General features: G+C 38.6%; 1 protein-coding gene across 1 annotated transcript; it reads left to right on the plus strand.

The window, feature by feature from the left end:
• Positions 1-13,179, plus strand: LOC131777901 (DNA replication licensing factor mcm2). The gene is made up of 20 exons (XM_059094264.2): positions 1-54; positions 653-825; positions 1,069-1,238; positions 1,791-1,882; positions 2,337-2,511; positions 3,096-3,205; positions 3,710-3,819; positions 4,460-4,667; positions 4,959-5,093; positions 5,334-5,525; positions 5,663-5,756; positions 6,605-6,855; positions 7,920-8,009; positions 8,133-8,207; positions 9,024-9,098; positions 9,572-9,667; positions 10,218-10,367; positions 10,927-11,109; positions 11,866-12,021; positions 12,646-13,179. The coding sequence occupies exons 1-20, from the start codon at positions 49-51 to the stop codon at positions 12,754-12,756; spliced, it is 2,652 nt and encodes an 883-aa protein (XP_058950247.1). The 5' UTR covers positions 1-48; the 3' UTR covers positions 12,757-13,179.
• Positions 13,180-14,605: the final 1,426 nt, after the last annotated feature.

A 14,605-nucleotide genomic window follows, 5' to 3' on the forward strand; every position in this document is an offset into this window, starting at 1 on the left:
GCGGGAAAATTGTGTCACGTGAACAGATCAGCCGGAGAAGACGACAGCATGGCGGTAAGTGAGCTGTTCATTGCAGAAAAAATTGATTTTACTTCGTTAAAGCAAAGCCTCCTTCTCTTGATTTACCGTCGATTTTCATTGCTTTTGCAATATAAAGTTCAGATATCTTAGTCTGTAACCACTTCGATCGTTGTTGAGACAGTTACCAAGCATGCTTTCTCCTTGCAGAATGAGTTCTATCGATCGATCATTCAAATTCACAACATGCGGAGACATGATCGATTACTTCAGAATTTAAATCTTTACAGCTTTTGATGTTGGCTTCGTCCAACTTTCCATGATGAAATCGCTTTGGTAGAGGGTAAATGAGCCTGAAGTACACGAATGTTTCTTTACTAGGTCTTATTGTAGCGAGCGAATTGTACAAAATTTGTCGAGGCTTCATTTGTACGATTTCGCGCTCAAGTTGTCGTAGACCTTTGACAGATCTTTCCTTTTTGAAATTATTTTTCAAGAAAGAGAATCTTTGATTGAAATTTCAGATCATGTTTTTGAGTCGCGAGACAAATTATCTTCGCAAACTCAGATGAAAATGATGGGAATCAGAAACGAGAGTTCGCGTATTTATCAGTATTTTCCTAAAACTCAATAGGAATCTTCAAGCAGTATTGGTGTACCCAGCAGTCCTCACAGAGCAGATGGCTTGACGTCAAGTCCAGGAAGGGATCTGCCACCGTTTGAAGATGAAACAGATGCAGTCCTTGGTAACGATGATGTGGGAGAGGAGGAAGAAGGGGAAGAATTGTTTGGTGATCGAATGGAACAGTAAGTTTCTTTGAACTTGTTTTAGAATTTTCACAGTTAGATCTGTTGATTTGAGTGGTAAGAATTTAATCCAGTACTGAGAGCCTTGCTAGATTTGACAGGATTGTGTGCAGTTAAGGGAAAATTCTAACCCTTTCACCCCAAGATTTAAATAGTAATTCTCTATACTGTTTGCCATAAATTACACCTTTTAAGAGGTTGAGATGTGAAAACTATTAATGCCATTTTTATTTCAATGAACAGAGATTACCGTCCAATTCCAGCCCTTGATGTCTATGATCCTGCTGCATTGGATGATGAGGACTTTGATGAGATGACACCAGAAGCTCGGCAGGAAGCTGAGCGTCTCATGAGGAAGAGGGACAGAGAAGAAGCTGCTGCAAGAGGAAGACTTCATAGGGGACTTCTTTATGGTATTGACTGAATATTTGATATTTTTGTTTATTTTGTAATAGAAGTAAAGTTTTGTCCTTACTTGTTTACAAAGGAGAGATTAAAATAGAACTTGTGAGATCTGGGTTTTGTTAAAAGCTCTTGCCACTCTCTGTTTAACTGGTAAGCACTGTTTTTGATGCTAAAAATTATATTTCTGAGCTTCTATATTTCAAATTTATTCCTGAGAGAGCATGCTTCCAGACACCCCCAAGGGGAGAAGGGTGAGGATTGTGGTCTTATGGCAATGATCATAACTGACATTTTAGGGCTTGCTCATAAAAAAAAAAAAAAAATGTCATTCATAACATTAACCTTCTAACTCCCAAGATCTGATTGTTAATTCTCCCTTCTAGCTGCTATATATTTCCTTGTAAATTAGTTATGAAAATTTGGAGTTAGATCAAGATAATAACTTCTACCTGATAAGTTTCAATATTCTTACTACCTGTTTACTGTACAATTTATGGATTCGGTAGGGAGAAATTACATGATAATCACCTCTGAAAGTGAAAGGGTTAACTCATTTATAGATGAAACTGATGAAGAAGACGAGGAACAACCAAGACGCAGACGAAGACTGGCAGAAAGGGCTGCTGATGGTGACATGCAAGACGAAGATGAGGTACAGGGGATCAACACCTTACTAAAAATTATTTCTAGTTATAATTAAGTATTAGTAAAGTGGATTTGATGTAGCTTAGGAAGGGATATTTTTGTTTTTGTCTAACAAAATCCCATGATATGTCTACTTAAACCTACAGACATCAAATGGAGGTTCTTGTAGTTCTGATTTTTGGTTAATCATTTTGTTTAATTGATGGTTATAATTTATCAACAAATCTACTCATGGCAAGCAGAATAATGCAAGTCAATCTGTGAGACTTAATTCACTTATCCATTACACAAGATCAAGGCCATGTATGTCAGTCAGTCCAAGATTGCGTTGAAAAGCTAGAACAGTCTGGCTTCAGATCCACACCTGTGGGATACCATGAAAGCTACAGGACTAGCAGTTTCAAATGAATCTGTCAATGATAAAGTTGACCCATTTTTTGTTTTCATTTATCTCTTTATAGCTCATTGAAAGCATAGAAAACCTTGAAGACATGAAAGGACATTCTGTTCGCGAGTGGGTGTCCATGCAGGCTCCACGCCTTGAGATCAAGAACAGATTTAAACAGTTTCTGCGCTCCTTTGTTGATGACCAAGGAAAAAGTGTGTACAGAGAGAAAATTTCGCAGATGTGTGAAGGTAATTGTGATCAATCCTTTCAGATCAAAATGCATAATCTCCATTCTGTTCTCTATATATTTGGCATGGCACTGATAATGAGAGGTTGTTTTAAAATCAAGAGCATTTTTAGTTGAGGATCATTTTCCTTATTCTCATGACCCTATTGTTTGACTCAGAGGTTTGACTGTATGGAGAAATTAGATGCTTGTCAATGGTAGGCAGTTTAGACCATTTAAAGGTTAAGATTATATCTTCCTGTGCATAAAATGCTGCTTCACCTCTAGAGGTTTGACTGTATGGAGAAATTAGATGCTTGTCAATGGTAGGCAGTTTAGACCATTTAAAGGTTAAGATTATATCTTCCTGTGCGTAAAATGCTGCTTCACCTCTACAAAATGAACTAAACCTGAATCCTGTACCAATCCCTATTTTTGTGACCTGTTCACTTACACTTCTTACACAGTAGAAAATCATAAAAATTGTTAATGAACAGTCTGTGGCATAATACTATCACAGGGTTCAAAACCTAAATTAGCTTATATTCTCTAAGGAAATAAAGCATTCATGGTGTTAATTTTTAATTTTCTTTTTTTTGTCTGTAGCAAACAAACAAAGTCTTGTTATTGATTACAACATTCTTGCCAATGAGCAGCAAGTTCTGGCATACTTTCTTCCTGAAGCCCCATCTGAAGTCCTGCAAATCTTTGACGAGGTAAAAAAAATGTCCTCATGATTGTATAGTTGGTTTGAATTTCAGATCAAAATGATTTTCAACTGGTTAGAGTTACTTTCCTCTGTTTCAGATTCACTACAGACACCATAAGTAATATTTAACTATTTCACTTCCAAGATCTCATTAGTAATTCTCCTTACTGTCTGCTATACAATTCCTATGATGTTAGTTCAGAGAACTTGGTATTGAATCCACCAATAATCTGCTAATAGATATTTTTCTATATTCTCATCACTTATCTGCTTGATATTGAAGTGTCATTGTAAGGAGAAATTCTGTCTTGGTCACTCACAGGAGTTTAAGGGTTAAACAACGAAAATAGCTGCCTCATTTTCCTTGCAAATTAATTGAAAGAATTTTTAGCTTGATTTTCAATCTCTGGCAGTTCAAAGTTGGTCTTGGTTCATGGTCAAAACCTTTTTAGTTTGTGTCAATTCAAGCTGGGTATGGTAATTATCTTAATTTTTAATTATTTGAATTCAGGGTGCAAAGGAAGTGGTTCTTGCCATGTTTCCAAACTACGATCGTATAACAAGTGACATTCATGTGAGAATATCTGATCTTCCTTTGATGGAGGAACTTCGATCATTAAGGTATCAATAATTTTTTTGTTTTGTTATGGTTTTTTTTCCTGGGAGAGGGGGGTCTTGTTTAATTAGTCCTATCTGTAATTTACGAGACTTTGTAAGATCTCAAAGCTATGATAATAACTGTCAACTCAAGAGTTAAGGTGCTAGATTTAGGATAATTTGGTTTTATCAAATGAGTTGAAAATGTAAATCAGCCTCTGTGAAGAGTTATCCCTTTGTCAGAGGGAATGATGCCATTAATATCTGCCGTTAATGGTGGCTGATTTACTTTATCAACTCAGTTGATAAAACAAAATTGTTGTGTGATACCCCTCCCCTATACAGCACCACAGTTTCTTCAGAAATTTTCCCCCTTTTCTTCATTTGCTAGATTCAGGGCTGAGAGGTTTGGTATAAGTCCTTTGTTGTTTTTGCAGTTCTTTCTCCACTCAGGGTTATCCATGGTAAACCTGCAAAACAATCAGAAAAAAAAAAATTGACGGAATGGAATGGTTGGGGGAGGGGTGGGAGGGAAACGGTGGGTTTAACTGATCTAGTATATCGTCCTGGAGTGATACACATATGAAATAAAATTTCAGTTAAGATGCTCAGCTCTTCAACCAGTCTTCAACATTCTGCAAGTGTTTTTTTTTCTATTTTCCAGGCAACTACATGTGAACCAACTAATCCGAACTTGTGGTGTGGTCACCAGTAGCACTGGAATCCTTCCTCAGCTCAGTATGGTGAAGTATGACTGTCAGAAGTGCTCCTTTATTTTGGGGCCTTTCTACCAATCAGCCAATCAGGAGGTGAAGCCTGGGTCATGCCCAGAGTGTCAGTCACGCGGACCTTTTGAGATAAACATGGATCAGGTATGATGTGATCAGGAACTTGAAATTATGCTGGGGAGCCACCTATTGTAGACTATCTTTCCACTGAGGTGGGAAAAGATCTATTTCCAGCTTCCTCATGCCTCAAAAACCAGGGATAAGCAGTGAAAACTGTTTGCCTCTTGGCCGCACGACTTGAACCTGATATTGTATCGATGACAAGATTTTGTCCTCTTAACACCTTGCCTTTAAGCACATTGTGTTGCCTAAGATTTTAGTGTTTTTTTTTTTCCTGAATTTTGGTTAGCAGTGTTTTACTTCCATTTCTTACAGACTATTTATCAGAACTTCCAAAAAATCAAGATTCAAGAGAGCCCCAGTAAAGTTGCCGCAGGCAGACTTCCAAGATACAAAGATGTCATCCTTACTGGTGATCTAGTGGACAGTTGCAAACCAGGAGATGAGATTGTAAGAGCCACATAAAACCTCAGTTCTGCTATTGACAGTTTCAACTATTTATTATTTTCAACTATGTGTATTGGATAGGTACAGTTGTATCTCGTGTGTAAAAAAAATCTGGTAAATCAGTATCCCAGTAGCCTCTCCCCTCCCTCCCTAGTCAGGCCTGTCTACTGCCTAGACTTAAGTGCACTCAACATGTGATATTTGCCTTTTCTTTGTTTCAAATTATCATATTCATCATTGCAGGAACTCACAGGAATTTACAGAATAAACTACGACACAAGCCTGAATCGCTCAAACGGTTTTCCAGTGTTTGCAACAGTGATAGAAGCCAATTACATCACCAAACAGGATGACAAATTAGCGGTGACAAGTCTGACTGATGATGATATCAAGGCAATCATTGAGTTGTCAAAAGAGGAGAGAATTGGTGAAAAGGTACAATTAGTTTAATTTGTTTATTTTTCCAGATGCTTAGAGTTACCAAAGATAAATTTTGTATCTTTTGGTAGGACTTGTTTTGAGGGATAGGGTACATATGTAGCTTAAAAGTCTTATTCACTGTCTTGGTTTAGATTATCAACAGCATTGCACCATCCATATATGGTCATGATGACATTAAGAGAGCGATTGCTCTTTTGCTGTTTGGAGGCGTGGCCAAAGATCCAGGTAAGGATGGAGGACTACATTACTATGAAATTATCTGCATTATTGGTCGACATAAATGTACTGAGTGCTATATCAATTGGATGTGTGTCTAATACTTAACATCTGAGCTGTCGTAGTGTATTTTTATTTTTTTCCTGCTTTTTTTCGATAAGGATTTATGTTTAAACATTGTATAGTCTGATTATCTAGGTTGAGAGGAGTCCTGAAAAAGATTCTTTTCAGGAGTACTTTCTGACTCTAACAACCTCAGGGGAAGTTATGATCAGAGTCAAGTTAAGAGTTTTTTTCCAGTTTATTTTTTTTTCCAAGAAAACTCATAGGTCAATTTTGCTGGAACCAGACTTAGAACAAACAACCTTTTGACTCTGATGACAATTTCTCCTCAAACATCAGCTACTTCAAGGGACAAGAGTCCTTTTCAGAACTCCCCCCTCCCCTCCTCCAAATGATTAGACTGTATAATGAAATGTTACTTGCGGGCGCAAACTATATCTATGTAGAAGAATTTCAATAGGCATGAAATTGTGTATGGAAACACTGGATTGTATCATAACATTCAGATATTTTTGTGTTAATAATTGCAGATTTCCTTAACTTGGGCAATATATATTAGCAATATATCATATGTAGACATCAAATTTTGTATGAAGGCACCAGATTGTATTATAACATTCAGAGGTTTTTGTGGGTAACTCAGAAGTGCCCAGATTTCCTTTAGTCCAGGCAATGTATGTTGTCAATAGGCCTGAAATTTTGTTTGAAAACACTGAATTGTATCAAAACATTCAAAGATTTTGGGTAAGTAGCTGCAGATTTCCTTTAACTTGGGCAATATATTTTTTTTTAAGGTGGAAAGCACAAACTTCGAGGTGACATCAACATCCTTCTATGCGGTGATCCAGGTACAGCTAAGTCTCAGTTTCTGAAATATGTGGAGAAGGCAGCTCAGAGAGCAGTATTTACAACTGGTCAAGGTGCATCAGCTGTTGGATTGACAGCATATGTTCAGAGGCATCCGGTCACTAAAGAGTGGACGCTTGAGGCTGGTGCATTGGTGTTGGCTGATAAAGGCGTCTGTTTGATTGATGAGTTTGATAAAGTATGTGCACTTCTTTTTAAGCACAAATTTTTATTTTTAACCAAAGTGTTCACCTGGGAGTTTAGCATCATGTGTACTCTTGGAAGCCTGGTTTAAGTTATTGGTCAATAATTGATTGTTTATGGAGAGATAGTCAGTCAATCAATTGACCAATTAATAACCAATAGACTGCACTCAATATTTATCAAATTGCCAGCATATTAACTCACATGAGATTTCGAGAGAACATGGGAAAAGTTTGTCAATCACAATCTCATGGTGGGTGATTCACAAAATTTTTAAGTGTTTCACTGATATCACATATGGTCTACTAGGCATCTAAACCTAAGAAAATGTCATCTATTGCTTCTGTAAAATTTGTTTTAAGTTAACTGGTAAAATTAATAGTAGTTTTTTGACTCACTAAGGCATGCACAATATTTTGGGTGTTTTTTAACAACTGATAATCGACCCACAGTCAACTGTTGATCAATGGATATGGGTTGGTTGACCAATTTTGGTTAGCTATCAACTGACTAGTATTTAGATGAAGGCTGTCATTAGTACACTAAACGTGGAGTTTCGTGAATAAGGCACAAAGCTATTTTCATGCATACATATATGCAGTAGAATTTGGGCTGGCATGGAATACCTAACCCTGCTCGTTGGAACCTAGTCATGTAATATTATAAGTTTCCACATGTAATATCTTAGAATTTAATGATCCTGCTGATTTTGAGTATTTTGAAAATGATATCCAAGCCAGAAAGTTGTCAGAAATTTTGGGCTCTTCTGCTGCATTCTCTTTGGTGGTTTTGTATGCAGCTAGTGCTTTCACACCCACCTGCTCATTGCCTTGGCCACAATCTTAACCAGGGCAGGCAATAAGTGGCATAAGTATTAAGTGGAGATGGTTAACTGGTTACCTATCTGGATATTTCATCTAACCTTTAGACGAGCCTTACAGTATGCATGTGTAAAAGCAAATGTCCATTTGCAAGTAGCATATTAAGCTAAGACTGCAGCATAATGCAAGAAAATCTTTTTGTGCGATGATCCAAAATTTCTATGATTTTTTACTACAGATGAATGATGCAGATCGTACAAGTATTCATGAAGCCATGGAACAGCAGAGCATATCAATCTCCAAAGCTGGCATTGTGACCTCACTGCAGGTGATTTAAAAAACTTTCAATTCAATCGGATAATTGAGCTTTATTTTAAAAGTGCTTTTTTATGCTTAGAGTTTCTTATCTTGCTTACTAAGGTTTTTTTCTCTGGTGATTGTTTTTTTATAGGCTCGTTGCAGTATCTTAGCTGCTGCAAATCCAATTGGTGGGCGTTATGATCCATCCATGACTTTTGCTGAAAATGTAAGTTACTATTTCTTCAGAAGAGAAAGCCTTAATTTTACCTCACAAGGTAATAGCTCCACTTGCAGACTCCTACAATATACCCTTGAGATTGTGGCCAAATGGTAGTCTACTATTTTGTGGTTGAACTCTGAGGGGTTTGCAATTAAGTCCACTTTTGGGTGTGACACTTTACCTCCATAATGCCTCTTATCTAAGAGTGTGAGCTGGTTTTGGTTGGTTGATGAGCAGAGCATAGGGGCAGATCTAGGAATTTTTGATTGAGGGTCCCAGTTGTGATTCTGATAATTTTTTTATCTTTTTTTTTTTTTTTTCATAATTGAGAGCCATAAGAAGCCAAGAAATATGTCAAAATAAGTTAATTTTAAATACTTCAAGTTGAATAGTAATATGCCATCCTGTCTTTGGAAGAATTTTGGTATCAAACAAGAAGTATAAATACTTACAGGTCTGATGGGTCTGATGGGTGAGGGGGGGGGGGGAGAGCGGATAGAACTCTCTGGACCCTCCCTTAGAATCTGCTATCAGAGGACTCTGATGACACAATGTGAGGGTATCTGTGGTTTTTCTTTCTTCAGCTGCTTATGGCCTGCCTTCAGACTGTGGGCATGCTCTTGTGTTTGAGTGTTGCCTTACTCTTCTCCCCCCCCCCCACCCTTTTCCAGGCACAGCTACCCATTACACCTTTGACAGCTGCTTATAGAAAAAAAACAATTGCAACCCCAGGATCCCATGAATCATTGCTAGCTTACTTTTGACCTTGGGTCTTAGCAACCCTCTATACACTATCATTTACATTCTTGTCTGCTATAATAGGTTGATCTGACTGAGCCAATCCTTTCTCGTTTTGACATTCTCTGTGTTGTCAAAGATACAGTGGATCCTGTTCAGGTAAATTAACTCTTAAATTCCCGTAGTTGATGAACATGTAAATTCTTCCAGACCTATAACTTCAAAACACTATGGGGCAAATAGGTAATGAGAAAAGGTGAACTGATCAGCAAGAGGGTGTCATCTTGTCATGATACCAACCTCTTGTATCATTTACAAGGGAAAGTGCAGTACCTAGAACGGGGAAGTACTGAATAGATCTGCACTGGGTTTTTCAAAGCTGGGTTAAGATAACCCAGGGTTAGTGTGAAGTCTGATTTCAGATCTGAAAGCTTTCAAAGAAAATTCAATATAATTCTTTTTGTTAACAATTTGACGGTTGGATGCTCCATATAGAATAGAGAAAATTATCCCAGAAAGGCTTCGTCACAAGCCTCTGACACTCCTATGCACAAAATCTCATAAGATAAACGTGTCCTTAGCCATGTTAGGTCATTGCGTTTTGTACTTCAGTTTTGTGCGTGATTTTGCAGGATGAGATGTTGGCTAGGTTTGTCGTGAACAGTCACGTGAAGCATCATCCAAATGCCGTGAACAGTGAGGAGAATGATGACGAGGACACGGAAGAGGTACGCGTAGATCATAACTTTAGTTCAACAAGAATTAACTAAGCCATGCTTAGAGGGACATTAGGTTGGATCAACACGAGTTTTTAATGAGAAATTCACTCTCTGGCGTGGTAAGGAGGCTCTTGGCAAGAATGCATTGAATGCCAGTAAGGAAGCCGTCTTGCTTGTTTGTCCTAATCTAAATCATTGGGGAGCATTTTGTTGTTAGAAGGTTTTCTTTTTTTTTCCGACTTAAAGGAAGCTTGCGAGTTGGCAGGACGCTCGTTTCACCGCTCGCGGAAAGATTTGAGACCAGTCGGGGAGAAGTTTGCTGGAGGTGTGGCACTAATCAGTGCTAGAACCCCAGCTGACCTATCGCTGGCTCGCGTCGCGTGAGGCCTCATACTTTCCCACGGGCGGAGAAGCCCCAGTGAAAAGGATCTTCCCGGACGCTACTCAAAGAGATGTCGATATGCAGATTCCTTAGGACCTCTTAGTTGCAATTTCTTTGAGAGCTGCTGTCATCATATTTAGCAGTTGTAAGTTTTAAATTCCTTGTCTCTTATTGCAGATTTCTCCCCTGAGTGGAAAGGAGACTATTCCGCAAGAGATGCTGAAAAAGTACATCATATATGCGCGCGAGAAGATTAACCCTAAACTGCACAACATGGACCAGGATAAAATCGCCAAAATGTTTGCTGAATTAAGAAAGGAGTCAATGGTGAGACAAAATTTTATCATGTGTTATTTTAAAACCGGTTCGCATCGTCTTTGATTCTTAGGAAAAGTGTGGAAATTTGGAAAACAATTTTTTATGACCCGCGAAAAGGGTTGATGCTGAAAAAAAGTCGAGGAGAGGCAAGATTTTTCTCTAAGCTTTAAGAAGAGCTTGATTACGGAGTGAAATCTGCATTAGTTCTCTGTTCCGTGGCCAAACTTTTCATAAGCGCCGTTGGAGAATTGGTAACTGCACTCTTGTAAGGGCCATTTGATTTGCCTAGTAACCTTAACCCTTTAACTCCCACGAGTGATTAAGGCAGAATTTCTCCCTTCGATATCAATACAGAATCAAGCAGACCAGTAGTGAGAATTAAAAAAATATCAATAGACGATTATCCGAATAATTCGAATAGTAAAGAGAATTACTAAAAAGACCATGGGAATGAAAGGTTTTAGAACGTAAAGCGAAAACAGTGGTCTTAAAAAAATTCGAAAAGTTGTTTGAGTCTTTGAATTTGAAATTGCAGTTTGTTAGACAGAAATGAATTTAAACGTTTCAGGCCACTGGTTCTATCCCTATAACTGTGCGACATATCGAATCCATGATCAGAATGGCTGAAGGACACGCGAAGATGCACCTGAGGGAATACGTCACCGAAGATGACGTCAACATGGCAATTAGAGTCATGTTGGAGAGCTTTATCGACACCCAGAAGTTCTCTGTTATGAGGAACATGAGAAAGGTATGTTTAAAACTTCCTACGCAACTTAGTTTGCGAGAAAGAGAAGTTGTGATTTACGCGGTTTTTGCCACCTCACCAATCGAGGTTAGGCTAGTTCGTTGCTTTGGTAAGTCGTATACCAGATTCGCAAATGACAAGTGCAGTTCTACCATATGTTAGAATCATCTCCTACAAGTGTCCTGTACACTTGTGAGATCAGCAGTTTTGAAAGCGTTTTGTGAAGATTGATTGTAAAAGATGCTGAATTTAACACTCTGTTCGTCGACAAAAGAAAGACGCAAAAACTTTTGACACAAGCGTGGCTCAAGTTCCTTCAATTCATTTTCTTAGGTGGCATTTTCGTTTTTAATGCGTTTAACTTTTTCAATCTGGTCTCACTACCCCTCCAAAGCACTCTGATAAATTTCGGTGGTAGAGCGATGTTTTCGAGCAATCAGATCAATCGAGTTTCAAATAGGACCAATCCCACCATGCCTCAGAGAAGATGATCTATTTATCCTCAGTTCTGATTGGTTATTTGATTTCTCCATGTTGCCGCTTTCATATTGAATCCGCTGATATCAGTGTACGCCCAGTTCCCGCTAAAGACGCCACTTTGCCGCCACACTTAAACTGATTTCTCTACTGACTGGTTCATTAATAGACATTTGTGCTGATTAACGAAATGGGAATCTTCAGTCAATGTTTCGCGCGTTTTATTGCAAATTTTAATGAGGAAACTCTGACAAAAGCTGTGTTGTTTCTTTGTTTTAACAGGCTTTCTCTCAGTATCTGGCTTATCGCCGTGACAATAATGAGTTACTCCTGTTCGTACTGAGGCAGTTGGCCAAAGAACAATATACCTTCTCCCGCAGTCGATATCGCAGCGAACCCGATGTGATTGAAATTCAAGAAGACGAATTCACAGACAGGGTAAGCTTCGCTGAATTCAGTTGTTTTTCGTTTACTCCGGTTTGTCATGGGTCTTACTTCACCTCGTACAATGATTGGTCTAGAAAACTCACGTCATCCTCTCAACCAATCAAATGCAAAATTAGCGCCTATCGCGTCCTGGTCTCAAGTTTTCCCGCGCTTTAGGCTGGTTACAGGTTCTTATGTTAAGTTTTCATAGGCAACTTGTGATACTACCCTCATTCTTATTTGTCACTGTGATTTTACTCTAGTTCTCTCGAAAACTTCGTTGTTTCGACCTTAGTGTGTGTTTCCATCAGATATCCACACTTGAACCAATCCAACAATTGTTACTTGATTAAGGCTATCGCGTTGAGGTCTGTTGTAGCCTGAACTAGGCCCGTAGTCAGCGGAGATGCGAACAAAAAACGGCGGAGGTTTGAGAAAGAGTTTTTACTTTCCAAGCTCAAAAGGCTGGTTATTTACACGCGGTTTGGTTAAAAAACGGCTAAACTTTGTTTGAATAACCGGCCCAAAGTCTATCGTTCGCTTTACTTTTAAACGCATCTCTCACTGAGAATGTAGTACAGGCTTATCCTGTTGCAATTGGTAATCGATCTTAAATTTCTTCCTTTTCTTTCACAGGTCAGGCAAATAAATATCACTAGTTTGGGATCGTTCTACGAGAGCCCAATGTTCACATCTAACAGATTCATCCACGACAAGAAACGAAAGCTCATCATTCAAACACTGTGATCTTTTACTTCACGAGAACGATTGAATAACCTTAGATCAGAACTGTTTCGGCACTATACCAGTCACACACTCCTTTTGGGGTTGACTGGGTTTATATGAAATAGTTGCATCTTTTCTCATTCATGCTGTAAGAGTTGCTAGGATTTGGCTTCATCTCGGTTCAAGTTAAGAAGGCTTTCATTCTAAGGGCTTACTTATGAAGGAGGCATTGGTTACTTGAATATTTTGGAAGGTGAAAAGTAGCAATTAGCCTGCGGGTAAGCTCTTATTGACGGAGGGGCACGCGCCGTCAAGTCTGCGAGATACAAGCTTGCAAGAGTGCTGTGAAGGGTCTGAAGAACCCCATCTTGTAAATTAAGCACTTTCTTTTCGTACAGATCTTTTGTATCGGCTGTTTGAAATATAAATTTTCTTGAAACTTTTCCTCTTGTCGTTGCACTTAATCATCTCACAGCAACTTTAGGTGATTAACATGTAACTTCTCCCTCCGCACATTGTCCAGTCAACATGTCAAACTTATCGGGTAGGAATTAGTAGTCTTGATGTAACACTAAATTCTCATGACTCATTTACAAGGAAATGTGTAACAGCTAGAGGGGAGGATTAACAATCAAATCTTGGGAGTTTAAGGGTTAAAAAGCAAACAAATATGGCAGATTTTGCTTCTCTCACCAGCCCCTTCTCGTGCTTTGTGAGTAGAGGAAAGGGGACGGTGGTCCATAACGGCATGTTGTATCACGTGACCAGGCTGCACCTGACCTCGGCGCCTCGCGATCCTCCAGACGATAAAATTTGTCGCTTAAATCCAGCAGCTTACGGTCAAAAAGCAAATGAACAAAACTTTTATCTACATTCTGATAACCAAGAAACTTCATGTTTAATTTATCAGCCCTGTATTCTAAAAGTTTAAGTGACAACACGTAACTGTTAACAATTATCGTTAAGAGCATATAAAAGGTCGTAAAAAGGGCATCTTAATGAGTTCGACCTCGTGGGTCTCAAGGGCGAGACTGAAACTTCCATGAACTTTGATCCTCGACTCTACTCCTGTCCTACAGTGAGCCACACCCACAATATCCCTGTTCTAAGAACTTCAAACGAAATATCATCAAAACTTTACACCCTGACGCCTTAGTAACTTTTCGTTCGCGATTCTTATTTCTAGCGGTTATACACTTCTTTGTGAATTAGCTAGGAGAATTAAGTTTAGGATCAAGAAAGCACCCCATATTAGGTAAATTTTATTATTCTTTATTATTCTTATCCCCTCAGTGGACAAAGTAGTTTTTATGTGAAACAAGTCTGGGATTAACTCTGACTCTTAAAAGTGACTAGCATCTAATTTCTCCTTACAATATCATCCTATCACACAAGAAGGTCACGAGAATAAATTAAAACTACACACGCCTCTGACTGATGAACAAATTCTCCTTTTCAGCATCTTAGGATGTGTATAGGGAGCAGTATGAAGAATATAAATACTGATGTCAGGGTGTTTAAAAGGTTTAAGAGGATAATAAACTCTTCTCCAAAAAGCGGGAAAACAACGACAATAATAAAATACACATTAGAAAAAAGAACAAAATTTTAAGGGATTACAACAACAAAATATATTTGGCGTTGTTTACGTTAAATAATGTGATGGAGCCTCGCCGGATCTGAGTCATCATGACTTGACAATGAACTTTGGATATCACAGTTTGACTTACACAGCGTCCTATAAACGCAAAAAGGAGGAAAGTCTGCGCTTTTGGAACGGAAACGCAAGGCTTTGTGGGACAATTCAGGCCCAGGCGACCGGCCTCGTTGTGATGTGTACGCGCACGCCATTATTTTCGGCCATATTGAA

Source organism: Pocillopora verrucosa, chromosome 11 (assembly GCF_036669915.1).
Source record: "Pocillopora verrucosa isolate sample1 chromosome 11, ASM3666991v2, whole genome shotgun sequence".
Lineage (NCBI taxonomy): Eukaryota > Metazoa > Cnidaria > Anthozoa > Scleractinia > Pocilloporidae > Pocillopora > Pocillopora verrucosa.

Bases quoted from the DNA above. Each gene is read 5' to 3' on its own strand.
- LOC131777901 (XM_059094264.2), top strand. The intron at 3,206-3,709 runs GTAAAAAAAATG...ATTTGAATTCAG, and splicing joins TCCTGCAAATCTTTGACGAG to GGTGCAAAGGAAGTGGTTCT. The intron at 5,757-6,604 runs GTAAGGATGGAG...TTTTTTTTTAAG, and splicing joins AGGCGTGGCCAAAGATCCAG to GTGGAAAGCACAAACTTCGA.